Genomic DNA, 18,446 nt, shown 5'->3' with positions numbered 1-18,446 from the left:
AGCAAGGAAAAAGGAAATTACTTGAACAATTTTGACGTTCATTTGTTTCTTTTTACTGGGTGATAAATGTCTCTTGGTGTTGGGAGGCATGGGAGAATTTACACTCCACCTTGTTAAGGACAAGCATTTAGGAAGAGCTCCCACATATCCATAACTTAATGATGTTTTAGGGAGTCTTTTAATTTTTTTTCATTGGACTTTATTGAAGTGTGTTAGGGATACTCACTGTTGGTCAATCCTAATACAATCCTAATAGGTGTTGTGTAATGTTTTCTCGTATAAATGTCAGGATTGTTTAAAAGTCCAGTTGTCACACAGCACAATGACCTTCACGTGCTGTCATTGTTCTGACTTTATAATGAAATTTGTGTTTCATGAGAAAGCTTTGATCTTATAAGAGGACATCTTCAGGAGGTAGCAGGTTAAGGTTAAGGTTAGCTTAGTAGACCAGGAGCACTAAGTAGTTATTTCAGGTCTCTGCAGGTTTAGGGCCTGAAGAAAGTTCAGTTTTAATATAAGTCAGTAGTGCCCAAACTTGTAAGAAATGCTCGTGATCTCAAAAGAAATACAGTACGGACATAAATATTGCTGGTAGTTGTTAACGACTGAATATACTGTTGCTAATTACATTAACACAAATAATTTAGGATGTTGTTGTTGTTGTTAGAGTATGTAAAATCAGCAAAGATTAACTACATGGCATGGCTTTTTTTTTGTTATGGCAGTTTTTAACTTGTTTATGATTCTGTGCTTTGTGTTTATCTGTGATTAAAATTGCAGTCAGAGGGTTTACAGTAATAGTATAGTCGAAGGCTAGTTGAATCTGTTAGGTTTCTCTAATACATGCCCTTTATTTTAATCTTCTAGCAAAATTCAGTGATTACAAATCAACATGGTCCCCAGATCCCATAGGACACAATCCCACTCATCTCTCCAACAAGATGTGGAAAAACCATATTTCCTCAAGGAACACTACAGGGCTGCCCCGCCCGCCTCCTGGCCTGACCAACCCCAAACCATCATCTCCATGGAACAGCACAGCACCCCGATCGGTCAGGGGCTGGGGGGCACAGGACTCAAGGCTTGCCTCTGGTGAGAAGAATCATCTGATAGCACTATTGATCAGACCTGAGGAGTGTACGTTTTACAGCACTAATGGTTTGGAGGAAAGAAAGTTGCAGTTGCCTGGTAAAAGGAAAAAAAAAAAGTTCCTTCTTGAAATGGAAATTTCATGTCAGTGATTGGGATGGTGGGGGGAGAATCCCAGGTCCCGCTGCAGGGGATGAGTTGGAGGTGGTCTCAGAGCTGCAAGGAGGGAATTCCTATTGCATAGGGCATTTCAAGCCTTGAAGGCATTGGTTAAGAGCTGTCTGTGAATGGGAAACTCCTAGAAGATAAATTCCAGTAAAAAGTAAATCATGATGTGAAATGTGAGGAAAGATGTGTTTTTTCTTTCCAGGACTAAAGATTAGGCTTCATATGTTAGCAGGGCTGATAATCTTGAGTTTGTCTGAGACCAAAAGACCTGACTGTAAAGAAAAAAGGGTTTTTGTTGTATCCAGTCTTTTTTGATTCCTCTCTCTTCCGTTTGCAGCATCTACTTGGAGTGATGGTAGCTCAGTTCGTCCTAGTTACTGGCTGGTTCTTCACAATCTCACTCCACAGGTATTTTCTGTTACTGTCTTTGGGAACTTGCTTGCTTTGCGAAGACACCAATTTGTGGATTCTTCAGCTGTTTCTCTGTGAATAAGATCTAAAAAAATCTGTCAGCATACGTAAGAATTGTTTCTACTAAACAGTAGTCTGATGAATTTTTCAATTGCAGTCTCTTCGTTTAACTTGAAGACGTTCAGCATTTGCTACATGACTGTCTTAGCCTTTCCTTACCTAGAGTTTCAAGAAATTATTGGAACAGAAAGATGTTTTTCTTAGAAGTGAGGATAAGTTGCATGACCATAATGTGGAATGGTTTATAGCAGCTAAAGAGACTGTTTCTTCGGGGTGTTGTAAGAATGCTGGTGTAACTGCCAGTTTTCGCTTTGGTGTTTCCATAGTAAAACCACAGAATGTTTCCAGCACTCCTGCCAAAAGCAGTCTCGTTAGGTTATTCCTGCAAAAGTATTCTCAGAACTCTTCCCTTCAAAATGAATTTTGTGGAGATCCTGGTTTCAGCGATCCCAATTAGTCTCTCTATTCAAGGCTTAGGAAAAGCTTGTGTGATTATCAGCAGCGCCCTGAGGTCTAGACAGAGAGTTCCCTGTTCAGCGGGGTAATTTACCACGCTTCTAGTGCAGTTTAAGATGACATCAATGTGAAAGGAAAGAGAGTCTCCTTCAGATCACCCCAACTGGCAAGCTACGCTCCTTTCATAGGAAAGTCTGTTTTCCTTAGGAAACAGCAGTGGTGTGACGAAGAGGCACAAGTCTAAGTCCCCGCCCTGTGCAGGGTAGTTTACTGCTTTAGTAATGGTTTAATGGAAGAAAAATATTTTTGAAGGCATTGAATTAATAAAAAAGGAGAAGGTAGGTTATAGTTGTTCATAACAAATCTTCTTTTTGTTGTTGGTCAAGTACACTGGAGAGGAGGAAGTGTAAAGATTAAGGTGATTTCAGAGACAGTACCTTCAGTTTCTTTTTTAATCTTGCCCACATTTATACCCACATAAAACTTTCTTTTCCTGAAAAGAGGGAGGGAGGAGAGGAAGAATGTAATAACACTTCCTTAAGTATCTGCACATACGGATCCCATTTGTGTGTGCATGTTCCTGTGGCATACCAGGAATGGAATCTGTCTGTATAGAGCACCTTGGAGAACAGCAGTTACTGGAGGTAAGAAACTGTTATGCTGCAGGAAGGAATGCAGGCAACAACTGCTGTGAAAACATTAGTTCAGGAGGAATGAACACTGCTGGGTTTGGCAGAAAGACCACTGTCTGTTTCTGTGACTTCATGTTTAATAACCACAAAGACAAAAAATGCACTAAAAGAAAAGTAAAAAAGCCCCTTGTTAGAGAGGTGAGATTTCAAATTTTGCAAAACTGATTGGTGTAAATTCTACTGCAATCAGAGTGCTGGAGGCTTAACAAATTCTGCTTCTTTGGTCCAAGTCCTAATGGCTGGAGATGGTGAGAAACGCAACTTGCATGTAATCGCTGGAAAACATGTCAGATTGTCGCATGAAGCAAAGTAATTGTGAGAGCTTGAAGTCACTGTAATTGTGAGAACTTGAGGCATACAGAAATGCTGTTTGAAAATTAAATCCTCTCACTTTTGCGTAATTTGTTACTTCCACCTGCTCTCTCGTGAGATCAGTTATCTTTAAACTACTTGTGACTGCTGAGTTTAAAGTACATTTGATGAAATAGTTACAAATGTCCCTTTTACCCTGGCTGTTCTTCCTCAGATCGATGGGTCAACCTTGAGGACGATCTGCATGCAGCACGGCCCACTGCTGACATTCCATCTGAACCTGACCCAGGGCACCGCCCTCATCCGATACAACACCAAACAGGAGGCGGCCAAGGCCCAGACTGCACTGCACATGTGAGCAAATCCCAGTGGCCTTTCTTTGTTACCACATTAGTCATGAACACCAAATGTCTCTCCACTGCTGTGCTTTGGAAACTCATTCCAAGAGCGCTTCTTTGAAGGGGATCTTTCATTCATGAGTAGAAGATGAGAAACAAAGCCGCCTTCCATTTATGTCATTTTAATTGTTGGCACAAACCTGTAAATACAGAACCAGGAAGGTGCAAATAGGGTGGAATTGTGACCAGTATGCGAATTACTGTACGCTTTGGGCTATTTTATGAAGCCTTGTGAATGACTTCAGATGAAAACCATTCTTCCATATGTAACCCAAATGTGCGGGAACCTGCTAAAGTTTTGAGATAAACCTGAAATAGCTTTTGTGAAAGGCTGCAGGTCTTACGTTTCCTGTTACCTAAGCCTTTTGGAATTGACTGTGGCTCTGTTAAGTTCGGAAAATGTGAGAGGTCTTGAGACTATTTTTGGGGGGTGGTGGTAATAAGCACTAAAATTCACTGAAATCTTGTAAGCGAGGCTAATCTTACCTTGAACTTCCTGGGCTTTTCAGCCTTTTCTTGCTCTATGCTATTTGAAAGGTGGCATATGTGCATTTCCCATTTCAGCTACACTGCGTATGTACTTTCATTGTCCTCGCATTTATCTTCAGGGCCTTAGCTTAAATTTAGAACACTTTTGTTGCAGGCCTAACAATAGAGAATTTGATTTTTGCCCCTTATCAAATGGCTGACATTTTCTGTGCTCTTTCCATTGTGGTGAGCTGCTTTCTGCTTTGGTTTTGTCACCTAATAGCGTTCTTTCCGTGCCTTCTGAATCCCTACCCTGAACTTCAGCTTTGTCTAATTATTTTTTTCTCCCACCTGTCTTTCTAGGTGTGTGTTGGGAAACACTACCATCCTGGCTGAGTTTGCCACAGACGAAGAGGTTAGTCGCTTTCTGGCACAAGCTCAGCCCCCTACACCTGCAGCAACCCCAAGTGCACCCACGGCAGGCTGGCAATCCCTGGAGACGGGACAGAACCAGACAGATCCAGTTGGACCTGCTTTGAATCTCTTTGGTGGGTCAACAGGGCTTGGGCAGTGGAGCAGTGGTGGCGGCGGCGGCAGCAGTGGGGGCGATCTCACTGGCGCTTCATTGTGGGGGCCCCCAAACTATTCTTCAAGCTTGTGGGGGGTCCCAAGCGTAGAGGATCCACACAGAATGGGCAGCCCTGCTCCCTTACTACCTGGAGACCTTCTGGGAGGAGGGTCGGATTCAATCTGAACTTAGAACTTTCAACTCTGACCTCGTGACCTTTTTTGGAACAGCAGCAGCACTAACTTGACCTTTTCGTTTTTTTCAACTTGCAATAAATACATTTATAAAAGGAAAAAAGAAAACGGAGAGAGAAAAAAAGGTGGGTCATTGACAGACTGTCTGAGCACATAGTTGCCTCCCTTATATAACTTCAGTTTTTTCGTTTGGAATATGAATCCAAAAAGAGAACATATCACTCTTGAAATACTTGAATCATGAACGCCAACTTAGAAAGACAATGTGAAGCAAGTACACATACCATTTAAATCTAAACACAAAAAATTAAAAAAATTAGTTTCTAGTTTTTCACTTTTTCATGTTATACGGAAGTTGTTGCTAAGAAACATATATACTGAAAAAATAGCTTTTTAACTTTGTTTGCACTGGGTGTGTTTCCGTCCTTAGGTCTACCATGTTGGGTTGGGGCAGGGGTGGGATTCAAAAGAAAAAACGGGGTGGGGGGGGAGGGGAAGACTTGACGGAGCCTCACTTTAAAAACAAAAAAACAAAATAATAATTAAAAAATAAAAAAAATGAAAAAAATCAACAAAAAAAAACAAAACAGAAAACAAAACAAAAAAACCAACACTTTGTGATTGGCTGGTTGATAAGTACCAGTGTGTTCTGGCACATGTAACTGCCCACGTGTGCTTGTTTCTGTGTGAGTGCGTGTGCACATGTTCGTGTGTGTGCATTTTTTCTCTATATATATAATCTTGAAACGCTGCATTGCTGATGGTCTACGGGCTGGCTGGCCATCTGCGTGTCTTGCTTCAGAAAACAAGACAAGCACGGTGGAGTCCCTGTGGCTGAAGCAGAATCCAGTTGGGCTGGATTAAAATTTGTCAGTAGGTTTTTTTAAATTCATTTTAGCAGGGTGCTATCAAAAGTTTGCAGATCATACTGAGTGGGTAGTCGCTTCCTAGCCCTTGTTCTAACCCTGTGGTAGAGCGGAACACTGCCATATCCAAAGGATTTGGTGAGAGGGGAGCCAATGTTGTCTTTTGAGTAGCAGTGTATTTATTTATTTATGTCTGCATGTGGGGTTTTTGTACTGAGTGAACCCTAGAATGTTTGTTTTATAATGCAAGCCATTTTTTTTTCTTCAGAAGAGGGGAGGAAAGAAGTCATTGCCATTTTTTGTGTGACAAAGACGAATGTTCTTATTCAGTCTCTTGCAAGCTTCAGTACCTTGAAAAAAAAAAAGACGAGCGTTTGTTTTTCTCCCCTGAATGCATAGACAAGCACCCACATTCATTCGCAAAGAATCCATCAAAACCCTGAAAGTCCAGCCCAACCAAATTAGCCTTTTAACTGATTCACTGCTTGTATTAACACTGACAAAAACGAAATCGTGTCAGCAAATCGCTGGCCGGCCTGCCTCATCTCCTGAAAGCACATGCAGCTAACTCCTTTCTGCGTCTTCACGGTGAGCGTTACCTGTGCCAGGCCTTGGTGTATTACAACGCCAGACCATCACTGACAGAAACGTTTACTTACGAATGTTCTTAAACCAGTGTGTACTTCAAACGTTTCCTTTTGTTTCTCTGTGTTGTGTTTTTTCCTGTGTACGTGGTTTTGCTTAGGGAGGTATATAACTAGCAAAGACTTTTTTTTTTTTTTAAAGTATTGCACCTTTTTGGTTTTTTTTGTTTTTACTTTTTCTGTACTGTTGCTTTTTAATTTCTGTATTTAAGGAAAGGTTTGGGTTTTTTTTTTGTGTTAGCATCAGTGTAAGTAGTACTCTGGGCAGGATAGGGGTAACCTATGTAATCCACAGTGATAGCCAGTGTGTGCGTGCATGTGTGCGCCGGGAACAAAACTTCCAAGACTGCTTGTTGGGAGGCGAGTTGCAGCAGCCTTGAAGGAGCATCCCTTTACACGAAGCCAGAAGTCTTTAGGAGGGGGGACTGGGAAAAAAGGGAAGAGAGATGCCGGTACTTTTTCCGTAAGCGCTAGCAGTCCCGCGCGGCGTTGTCTAGCTGTCATACTGTGTAACGAAGTGCCGACGTTGAGTACCAGCAGATACCTGTCCATTCCAACCCTCAGCGGGAGCAGTTCTCCGTTTTCATTGCCTGTCCGGGGGGGGAGGATAGGGGAGCCTCTTTCTTCAGCGTTTCATTGAAGGATACAACAGTGTCTAATACATTTAACTCTTCAGCTGGGTGGGGAGAAGCGAAGGCAGGTGGGGGTGAGGTAGGGGTGTGTGTGTGCGTGCGTGTGCCTGTGCTGGGGCGGGGGGAAGGCCTAGGGAGTTCCGTGGCTTTTTTTGAATTCGCCCTCTCTGTGTAAACCCAATGTCACGAGGAAGGCTGACTGAGGGAAATGCTGCATTCACACATGCCTGTAGATTCGTGTGCAAAGTGTTACGTGACAAAAAAAAGTATGAGTAGGTTCGTATTCGCTTAGTCAACTGGAGCGTGCAGCATACTCCGGCCCCGTTTGGATATACTTTCCTATCACGTCTCCTCCTTCATCCCAGCGTGCACAAAGCAGCAAAAACCTTCTCTTCCAGCTCCCGCTAGCTCGCTGCCCCTCGCCTGCACGCATCCGCAAAGCTTCGCTTCCGATAGCCTCCGCTTGAAGCCCAGAGCAGGTGTCGAGCAGCCCAGTGCCAGCAGCACTTCCTAGCGAAGCGCCGTGGGCCCGAGGCGAGCAAGTGCCCGTCCTCACCCGCGGTTTGCTCTCCGTGCTGGCTCATCGCTGTGCTCCACCCTCACTTCTCTCTCCCGGCCTGCCCTAAGGTCCCTTTTCCTGCACTTTGGGTTAGTTGAGTTCCTCGCGATAACTACGGTGAAAGCCGGGTGCTAGAGCCCCTCTTGTTTACAAGACGTAATGAGGGATTTGAAATATTTAAAAAAAAAAAGAAAAAAAAGAAAAAAAAAAAAGCTAAATTGTTCTTCCATTCTAAGCTTAAAGGGAAAAAAAAATTAAAACGTACAAAAAAAAAAAGACCAAAAAGTGCATATATATATTTTAGATGAAGACTAACTCTGGGAGCATTTAACAGTGTTTTTGTTTTTATTTTAACATTTTATTTTCCTGCTTTAAATTTGCAAGCATTCTCAGGAATTCTAGGGTAGGAAGCCAGTTTTTTGAAGATGGTTTATTTAACCTTATCCTAGATAGATGGCTGTTTCTTGTTGATAAACTTTTACAAGTTCCTGAATCTTCAAAATGTTTGAAAGTTTTTACTTTAAAATAAAAATGCTAAAAAAAAATTAATAAAAAGAAAAAGTAAAAAAAAAAAAAAAAGTAAAAATATCTCCAAATGTTACTGTCAAGCGGGGGATCAAGGATTTGAGAGACTGTCTGAGTTGAAATAACGTCAAAACTTCTCAAGATCAGCAACAGCAAGCCGTTGTGGTCTGACGGTGGGGGAGAAGGAGGGTTCCCGTTCGCAGGGCCGTGTCGCTCACGCGGACGCACGCAGTTGCATGGAGAAGAGAAGTGCGTGAATGGAAATCTTATCGCTTTGTTCCCTTTCGATTGAAACTAAACTATTCTTCCAAGCACCTTTTTCAAAGCGAAACTGTAAGCCGAGCAGAAGATGCAGTGTAGTTTAGCCGAAGGAGTCCTCGGTCAGGGGCGGCAGCAGGAAATAACACGATGGTGCTTCTTTAAACCACTTGTGAGTAGTGCTAAAGAAAACCAGTGCTGACAGAAAACCCAGGAATGAAGTAGTTGGAGCCTGCCTGTACAGCAAAGGCAGGCGATGCGGGAAAACTCCAGTGAAACATCCCGTAGAAATCGATTCCCCGTTTTCAGCTCTTCGCTCAGTTTTATTGCCCACTTGGAGATTTGCTGCTTGCTTTTCTTCACCCCCAGCCCGCCCCCCTGCCCCGATCTTTCTGGTTAGTTTTCCAGGAGGGGAAAAGCTGTTAAACCTCCTGCCTTCCTTCCCCCTGTTGCTGCTGGCTGTCAGGGCGTTCGGTCTTGATCCTGAGAGCCCGGTGCTGGGCCGGCTGCCTTCTGGCCCCCAGCCCCGAGGCTCGGGGGCTCTCGCTCCGCCTGATGTGGCCAGGCTGGAACCACAAAAACCGCGCTAGTGCCTTTTTCCACGCACCCGCATGCCCTACGGTAGGGGAAAGGGAGGGAAGGCGAGGCAGTGTAGAGTTGCTTAATGGAAATGTACCCGCTTTTAAAGAAAAAAAAAAAAAAGAAGAAAAAAAAAAAGCATGCTGCGTAAGCAGGTCGTGCGCCGAGTTACGTAACAGTAGTTAGGATTACTGTTTAAAAAAAAAAGTCAGATGCCAAATTTCTGTCCTCTCCGTATCAGTTGCCCAGTGGTTTCGTGTCGTGCTCTGTGTGCATATGAGTGTAGACGTCTGTGTCGATTCCAACGCATCAACTAATCTGGAGGAAAAAAAAAAATAAATGTATGGCAGGCCAGTAGAGGGGCGTTCATTTGGGAGTTGAAGATTATTTTTAGTTTTATTTTGTGATTTTTAAGGAGAGCAAATGAGCTTCTTCTTTTTTTTTTTTAAGCCAGAGGCTGTGTTTTCATCAAACCGGCGGTGTCCTAAAAAAGCAGAAATGTAGGATTTTGTCCAAAAGAGCCCAGGAGCTTGGCAGTCACTTGGAAGTGAATTGGGACTGCTGAGGGGTTGCAGCCTGGAGCCTCGGTCACCTGCTGGGTCCAAACCCACTGCCATGCAGCACTCTGCTCCTCCGTGCCCTAAAGGCACAGGCGTGCAAATGATGGTGACCATCTCCCCAGTGATAGTTTTCCTGAATTGTTACAGCAAAGCCACGTTAATCTTACTGCTTTCCAGCTACAGGTGACAGTTCTGTTCCTCTCCGAATTACATGTAGCTAACAGTGCTCAGTCCTGGCATCCCTAACCTCGGCCAAGGATTTCTGAGCACCCTGCTAACCAGACTTAGTATTTTTTTAATTTTCTGAAGCTACAGAGAACACTATCATTCTGTTCCTGGTGTTGGTTCTCAAGATTATACCGTTTAGATATACCTTGCAGTTTTTTTCAGATTCCCTGCTTGTTTTGTTTTGTTTTGAATCCTTCAGTGCTCCATCTTAGCAGTCTTTTAAACAAGGACCCATTTGGCACCAGCCTCCTGGCTCACCCCCCAGCCTGCAGCGTGCATCAAGCTGGGGCTTTTTTTAACAGGCTTGACGTTTCCTCACTCCGTTTGACAATTTCATTTTAGCCATGATAACAAAGCCTAGCAAGCAAAAAACATTCATGTAAAGAGGAGTGGGTGCAGCTCAGCAACCTGTGTTGAGACCTCGGACACTTATTTTGGAAAGCAGGTTTAGTATGCACGTCGGAAGACTTGCCAGCTTTTTCCAATGTTTTTGTACTTCCCTGGACACTTGGCCAGCAGTCTTGAGAGTGTTTTTTTTTTGTTGTTGTTGCTGTTTTTTCCCAATCACAGGCTGTCAGGGTTTTCTTACAAGTTTTTTATTTTGCTTCAGGTTAAGTGGTGTGCGTAGTGAGCAAGAATATTAAACCAAGCGTGTTTTTCCTTTGCGATATAAACAAGATGTTTTCAACAAACTGGCTGGGATAACCACCTCAAAGATGAAATAACAACGGAACCTTTATATTAAGTTGTCTCTTTTTTTTTTTTTTAACCTACCATTAACTTCTAAACATTTAGTCTTTTGAACTTTTTCCCTCATCTTTCCCTTCCTAAAAATGCTGCCACATCTTCCACTGTTTGTCTTGATAGTGCACCCAAGTAGTACTGTAGGGGGGTTGTTTTGTCGCTTCGTTCTTTAATTATGTTTACCTTTAAGGCTTCTGAATTTGTTCATGCGTATGCTTTTCCTTTTGACTTTAGGAGGAGTACTGTAGGTGTTTTCTGAGATACCCAATTTCGGTCAAGTCTAGTCTGGGAAACTGGGAGTGATCCTCATGTAAATGAGTCCCACTGACCTGAAACCAGCGTGTGCTGCTCAAGGAAGGGCTCTTTGTGCAAGTAAACCTTAGCTGGACCGGGGTCCAGGTAGCAGCTGAGGACCTGTTACATTTCCAAAGCAGCAAAGGGATCAGTGTTGTATATCTCGCCTTCACTGTAGCTCCTGTGACCTTACCATCCAGGTTGCTCAAGTGGATTGAAGAGCTGGTTTTGTGGCAGATGGTTAGCATCTCAGGGTATGGGTCCTGATGGAGTAGAAGGTGATTTTTCTTCTCTCTGAAGAGGAGAGGTTCTCCAGGAACCCCCTGGTTCCCCCCAGGAGCAGCTTTCTTATCTGTAAGTGTGTGCGTGTATTTGTGGGCAGGAAAGTAATCCCGAGAAAGCTCAGTTGAAATGAATTCAGAAAAAAAAAAAAAAAAAAAAAAAAAACACAAAAGCTGTTGAAATGCAACTTTGGTCCTGAATCTGAAACAACATATGCAGAATCTGTTGCTGTGACTAAATTGATTTTTTTGCACAAAATACCATTTCAGTTTTGTACCGTTTATCTGCTACAGTTTTGCAGTGTCACAAACCTTATTGCCTGATGCTGTTAGATCATATCAGTCATTCCTGCTGTGATCAAAACGCAGATGTCTGAAGTCCAAATCCTCTTCCTTTCCCTTCACCTCCCTTACGAGGCTTCTCAGTGCGGCAGAAGGGTGTTAGCAGTAATGGGGGAAAACGTCTAAAGCTTCCCTGCTGTGCTGAATTCACATCCCAACCTAAAATGCAAGCCCTGAACGATGCTGGAGTGGAGCTGTTGGTTGGCCTAGACGGCAGGAGCCTAACTGGAGATCTTTAGCAGTCCTGCTAGTTCATGTCCCTCACGATGTTTGCCCCGAGTGTCCTGTCCCCGTAAATACCAGTGTTGATGAATTTTACCAAAGTTCCCCCGCGGTAGGTGATAGGAAACAGCCAGGTCCATCCCGTAGTGACTCTCCAAGCAGAGCTTTGTCTCCAGTAGGAGCCCAGGGTCCGTCTGTCTGCACTGCTGTGAAAACTGAGTCAGGGTCCTGTTAAAATAGAGCTCTCCGTTTCGTGGTGTGCGTGGAACTTTAAACCTTGTGCTGCAGTGACTAGAGCTTCTAATCCTTCTGTGAAAAGTGAGTTAAGGTTTCATCTATGATACAAAAAAAAGCTCCTGAGGGTGTGGAGCCTGTTGTTAAAACTCGTCAGGCCCAGCTTCACCCGTGGCACGCAGCAGCCGACATCCCTCCGCTTCCACGGTTGGCGTGCGCGTTTTCATTGAGCTATGCAGGAAAGTTTCTCTCCGAAAATCCCCCGGGATCCTGCGCTACGTGAGCAAGCTCCTCACGAATCAAGTGCCCTCTGTAAAGAGCCGTTTCCACCCCGTGTGTGCGTGTGGCAGTCGGGACTGGCGACATTCAGCAGCGTTAGGGCTCCTGGTAACTCGAGAGGGTTTTGTGACTTGACTCCGACAGCCCTTCCGTACCTGAACACAGAGCACTCCAGGGAAGGGTTGGAGAGGGATAAACGCGTTGTGCCAGCCAGCATGAAGTATTTTTGCAGCAAACACTCTTGACTTTGGTGGACAGAGGGGAAGGGAAGAGATGGGAGAAGTTTGCCTGGGTGCGCAGTACGAGGAGGCGGTGCGTGGCGAGAAACATTTCCTTGAGCACAAAGCCTCACCTTGGGTGTCAGCATGCGCTGTCGCGTTCACAGAACTCATTTCTTCAAGTTTTTAATCTGTTTTTGTTTGTTTGTTTTCTTAAACTGAGACAAAGTGGAAGCTTCAGTCAGAGCAGGTTGCACAGCTTGCTAGGATAGCTATTTTATGACATGGTTATGATATTACGTGCTTGCTTTCCCCTCCCTCTCCCTGCCAGATGCGGCTCACCCTTTCTATAGAAGGCGTCAAGTGTGGGTTTTTTTGTTTTGTTCTGGGGATGCGTGGAGAAAGAAGCAAAATGAAGTGAAAAATGCAAGCCAAGGTAGAACAGCCTTACTTTAGGGGGGTAGCCTTACAACAGAGCTTTATAGTGAGTGTGCTGTATTCCAAAATATGTAAGCCAAAAACAAAAAAAAAAAAAAGCATTCATTTATGCAAAAAAAAATAATTAAAAAGAGGTGTTGGAAGACTTCTTTAATATGTACCTTCTAAAGGTAGCGTAAGGTCTCACCAAGTGATACGTTATTGTGATACTTCTTGCTGGGTCAGTAGGGACGGGCCGGGGTATAAGCGCTTAATGTTTTCCTCCTTCTGTGTTTTTACAAGCAGTAAGTTAAATGTGGTATTTATGAATGTGCCTTTGTGAGTATAGTGACTAATTGAGGAGACCGCTTGGGCTGGAGGGGAGACAATGGTCAATTTATTCTTTCAAGAGGTCAGACGTTGAGATTCCAGCCCACTGGTCCCTTTTTTTTTTGGCAAGCAGCATCCTTGGGCTGGTCTCTACACTGCACAATACGTATTCATCTGTGGTAGAGATCGGGGTGGGGGGCGAGGAGGGAGGCGGTGTGATGCACAGAAGCTGTTGGTAGTTTTAGGCTAGGCTGCCGTTGCAGGTTGAGTTTGTCCATGTACTACGTGGCTTCTCTTTACGTTGGTGTGCATGAGTGTGAGTGCGTGTGGCTTTATTTTTTTTGTAAGCACTGGAGAATTGAAACACAGTGATGTTTGAGACAAATTTATACATGTAGACAAGATGACGTTTTGTAGCTTCTGTTAAATAGTGGGTGCAGGCACACTTTTACCCTCTGTCCGTGTCCTGATAAGAGAAACAGGAGAATTTATTTTTTTCAACCCTTCAACTTCCAGCACACTTAATGTTGCCATTTAAATGAACAGGGTATTACACAAGAAGAAAAAAGAGTTTTTGAAATGGTGAGGTAGAAGTGTTTAAAAGGAGAAAAAAAGAAATCTGAAGTAATTTTTTGTTTCTTCGAAGCTGTTTGTAGCTAAACATGGGAATCTGCAGTGTCTCCTTCCATTTGTTTTTTTTTTCTAATAATTCACCTCTTCGTCCCACCCAAACCGAGGTGTACGAGATCAAGAGCTGTTGCTGTAGCCCCTCGCAATTCCCACCCTGAAAAGCAACTCCAGTGGGATCCCTCAGCTCTATTCAGGAAGACAAAGAGAGGAGAGACTCTGCAGTTTTCTTTGCTTCGCTCTCATTCCTCTCTAATGGCCTTGAAATGTATTATTATGCAAATGTGAATTTTGATACTGAACTTAAGAAGAGGTTGTTTGTTCTTTTTTCAAAAAAAAAAAAAAAAAAAAGGTCCCATATGTGGTCAGCATTGCTTCTTTATTTTGTAAGTGAATTGTAAACTATGCATTCTGCAAAGGGGGCGTAGGGGACGAAGATAGCTTTGCTAAACTGTTCAGGAGTTTCTGTGTCCATGGTAGATCCGTTACCATTTGGGGGTGGTGAAGTGATAACTTGGAAATAGACAGGAGTTCCCAAGAACTTCTCTTGGTTCAGAATTCGGCCCCTGGGCAGAGATTTGGGGAAACGAAGGTCGACTACAAAAGCAAATGGGCTCCAAAGCTGCTGCAGGATGGCGAATTGTAGCCATGCAGTGTTAACCCAGGGCCAGGAGGGTGACTGGGACACCAGCTCTCCCTGGGGAGCGATCCGCCGCCGCCTCCTGCGTTCTGGCCCCGGTCAAGCTCAGGAAAACACGGTGCCGTAGGCACTGGCTTCTTTGGATTTACTACTCGCTTTCCATTACAACAGTCTTGCACTCTCCCAGGAGAATTGGGATGCGGCCGGGCCTTCCGTCTACACCCTCTTTTCCCTAAAATCCTCGTTGCTGCTGTTCCTGGCACAGCTATGGACAGGACGGTGGAGGTGGTCCTGGTGGTGCTGATCCAGGCACGACCGCGAGGGTTGCGTTTTTCAACATCGGCAGCGCGTGCAATTTTGGGGAACGTAGACTAATGTGTAGACAAGGCTCTGTTGAAAGATCATCTTTTTATCCACTGAGTGGTTGGTAGCATAATGGGCAAAAAAGGATTCACTTCCTCACATCTCCAAAACGCAGCCATTGTGTGAATTTCATGCGTTCCTTGAAGCTCACTGAGCTTCCAGGAGCGATCTCCTCAGAAAAGCGTAGATCTCGCTGCCCTCTTCATCATCTTCCTAGGGACCCTTTGTTGACTTGACTTTTTCCTTCGTCCATGGCGTACCATGGTACCTGCATTATCCTCGGCATTATCTTAGACGTAATACCATAAACCGAGAGGTTATCCTGCCTGTATTCAGTGTTTTCATGCAGCAATTTTATTTGTGTTGACGTTCACAGTACTGTAATAAGTAAGAGACTTGATGATCGCTCTCGCATCTGCGCCTGCCTTGCAGATGTGATCTTATCAGGGTTCCACTCTGTCAGATTGCCTTCAACAACAACAAAAAGTTTAAAAAAAAGTGAAAAAAAAAAATCTGAAGTTTCAACTCACAAAAATACCTCGTGGTACATTTCCCCTTCTGACGTAACCATTTAAATCTTAACATCTTCTTCTAAACTTTATAGGTTTTCATTTCCATCTGTTGTCTCCTTTCTAAAAAGATGCTTGGAGTAGTGGTTTTGAGCACAGGACCAGAAGCCTGGAACTCCTGACTTTGAACATTGGCCCTTATTCTTCCCTCTTTGGCCTTGGGCAAGTCATTGAACTTCTTTGCCTTTGTTTTTTCATTTGGAAAACAGGGGTGTTAATAATACCTACCTACCTCACAGGGGTTTTGTGAGGATCAAGTAGTACATGTTTGTAAAGTGCTTTAAAGACTAAAAGCATGATAGAAGTATTAAGAGTTCTTACAGCAAGGTAGCTCAGTTCTTTTTACATTGTTTGCTTGTGTGGAGGGAGAGAACCCACGACATTTTCTGTGATGAAGCCATTAGACACTCAGACCCTATGTGACAGAAGCTGATGGAGATTGTTACTCACGCTCCTCCTGTCTTTGTGCCAGTTTCCTCCTCCCGCTCTTCCTCGTGTCGTTACACCAGTTTTGCTCCAGGTCACACGTCTCTGGTCATACTTCTGGAGAAACTTTTGAACTTGAAGTACTTCGAGCTTGCTGCTTCTTTCACCAGATCTCCACGTTGGAATCCGTTCGTGTGCTTCTCCCTGCCTTCAAACAGAGTTTTTGCAATTTGCCATCCTCCACCGGGCGCATCTCCTCCTGCCGCCACGAAGGGGAGGCGGTGGCCTGGGGCTGCAGTACGAAGAGCCGTGCCGCTCCAGCAGCGAAGGGCACAGCAGCTTCCCGTGTCCTTCCCTCAGCTAACTTCTCACTGACACTTCAAGTACAGCATCTCTTTTTGCTCCACGGCAGAAGCCATCAGCTGCCAGCAAGACGTAGGAATAGGGAGCGACGGTCACTGCTGCCCACGCGCCTTCCAGCCTCCCGCAGCCTCTCCGGGAGCGTGGTGAGGAAGGGACCGAACCCGGCGGCTGTTGGGGAGCCTCTGCTGCTTCCTCCCCTCTCCAGCCCCGTGGTTGCCCTGTCTTCTTTATGGATGTGCATCTCAGGGCTGTGCATTTGAGCCCTCATGCCTTTGGGCGTTGGGCCTTTGAAACATCAAGGGTTTCCGTGTCCGAAACCTCCCCGACGCTTCCCGGTCCTTTGTCCTGCGCTGCTCCCTGTGGCCTCAGGAACATCCCTGTTGCCAGATGCCACCCGCTCCATCTCTGCTCGTACTTGGGACGAAACATGCAGCAGTCCTGCAGAGAAGGCAGCCAGAGCGATGCGGGTGCACCCGTGGGGTTTACACACGCGGCATCTTGTGTTTCTGTCGCGGCCTGCGGGGCACGCGCGGAGGATCTGAGGCGCGAAGCTGCTTCTTTCTCGTTCAGAAAACCGAACAAACGGCAGCACGGCTGCTGATGGCAACTCTGTAATGTTTACTCTGGAAGAAATGTTAGGTATTTTCCCCCAAAGAACCAAAAATTTTAAAAAAATATATATTAATGACAGTAACCAAATGTAAACGTCCCGGAGGGAGGGAAGGGGAGGAGGAGAAGCAGTGACGGGGGAGCACTCTGGTCTATCCTGATCTCCGCCACTTGGCTGGAGATGCGAAATGCTGCTCTGAGTTCCACAAACATAAGGGATTATGTTTACAAAGGTAAATGCCTTCTACCTGTTCAGGAAACTGGCTCACGGTGGGCATCAGACGTCTGGCGAGCTTCTCCTCGTTGCCAGCGGGCAATGGGAGAAGGTTTGTGTCTGGAAGAGGAATGGAGAAATAGGTTAATTTCATCTAATCTTCGTAGTAAAGCAGTGCCACTTCCTCTCTTCTTCTTCAAAAAAAAAAGACAAAAAAAAAAACGAAGGGAGGAGGTTGCAGAACAAGAAACTCGGTGATGTCCAAACTGGCTGGATTAGAAAAGGCAGCTTTTCTACTTTGCACATAACTAGGTAACAGGAAGGTACAGCTCAAGTCCTCTTGCCTGAAACACTGTCCCCCAGAAGCAGACATTGTAATAATAAAACTAGTGGCTGTGTATATTGATGCTCTTCGCAAGTTACCTATAAGTGTTTGTTTTTTTTTTTTTGATTTATTTTTTTTTTCTTATACTTGAAATAGCTTCCTTTTAACTAAACTCTCACCGGAGCTCTGGTTTCTCCCCTCCTTCTCCAGCGTGCAGTAAAGCAAACAGACACAGGACAAACGGGGAGGACTTAGAGGAGATGCCGCAGTGTCTTGCATATAGCCAGGGTTCGTCTTAATTTCCATCCCGTAAGCTCTCAGCTCTTTGAATTTCCTTTCCCGAGGGTTTTCCATGGACACAGAAACTCAGCACTTTACAAGGTGCTCTCGTATGGTTGGCTGCCCCCCCCCCTTCTCCTCCTTTTCTATATTTTTATTTTACTTTTAGTATAGTGGTACTTAAAATCACTGGTTCACTTAAAAAGAAAAAGAAAAAAAAAAAAAAACAACCAACAATAAAATGTTTAAACTCTACTAATGTACAAATAAGCTGAAATGTTGCATTTTATGTGTATTTTTGCCATAGCAGGTACTGTATTTCTCATGCTGGATTTAGAAAAAAAAAAAAAAAAAAAGAAAAAAAAGAGAAAAAAAATGAAAAAATGAAAAAACAAACAAAAAGGGTGATGTTTTATTGGAGTGTGACAAGAGTAATAAGGAATTAAGTCGTCGTCATTTCATTGAAACTGAGAGATGGTGTAATACATATATAAGTTTTCTGAAGGTTTTTTTTTGGGCTTTTAAACAGCTTTTTTTTTTCGTTTTTATTTTATTTTTATTTTTTTTTTGAAAGATATGATTGTATTATGTGCAACTCAGTTGCTTACATTATAACTACAAAATATTTTTGGGTTCCTGGAAAAAAAAGAAAAAAAAAAAAACGAGGAAAAAAAAAAAAACGTAAAAAAAAAAAAAAAAAAGAGAAAAAGACTAATAAATGTGTTTGGCTGCTAAGCATTTAAATCCTGTGGCTCCCGGTACTTTTTTGTTGGGTTTGGGGGGTTATTTTTTGGGGAGGGGGGAGGGGGGGGGTATTTCGCTCCGTGCGCTCTGGCCTCCAGCCGCCGGGTGGTGCTGCCTGCTATGGGGGGGTGTGGTTTATCCCGGAGGGGGTGTGGGTTATCCGGGAGGGGGTGTGGGTTATCTGGGAGGGGGCGTGGGTCCCATCCCGGTTCCTTTTTCCCCGCTGCGGGCGCTGGGTGCCGGAGCCGCCGCTGCCATG

At 44.2% G+C, this 18,446-nt stretch overlaps 1 protein-coding gene across 29 annotated transcripts in view; it reads left to right on the top strand.

Moving 5' to 3' along the window:
• The window catches only part of TNRC6B (trinucleotide repeat containing adaptor 6B), a 139,698-nt gene extending 121,546 nt beyond the window's left edge, over positions 1-18,152 (top strand). For 16 of the 29 annotated variants that reach the window (XM_072037333.1, XM_072037282.1, XM_072037337.1 and 13 more), the window contains 4 exons: positions 868-1,188; positions 1,595-1,665; positions 3,403-3,542; positions 4,418-18,152. In XM_072037333.1, the coding sequence (XP_071893434.1) occupies positions 868-1,188; positions 1,595-1,665; positions 3,403-3,542; positions 4,418-4,808 (923 nt within the window). In that variant the 3' untranslated portion in view covers positions 4,809-18,152. The remainder of the gene's footprint in view (positions 1-867; positions 1,189-1,594; positions 1,666-3,402; positions 3,543-4,417) is intronic. The other 13 variants (XM_072037369.1, XM_072037326.1, XM_072037320.1 and 10 more) reach the window with 2 other exon arrangements.
• Positions 18,153-18,446: the final 294 nt, after the last annotated feature.

Source organism: Anas platyrhynchos, chromosome 1, assembly GCF_047663525.1.
Source record: "Anas platyrhynchos isolate ZD024472 breed Pekin duck chromosome 1, IASCAAS_PekinDuck_T2T, whole genome shotgun sequence".
NCBI classification, from domain to species: Eukaryota; Metazoa; Chordata; class Aves; order Anseriformes; family Anatidae; genus Anas; species Anas platyrhynchos.
This window is presented reverse-complemented; position numbering and strand designations above follow the sequence as displayed.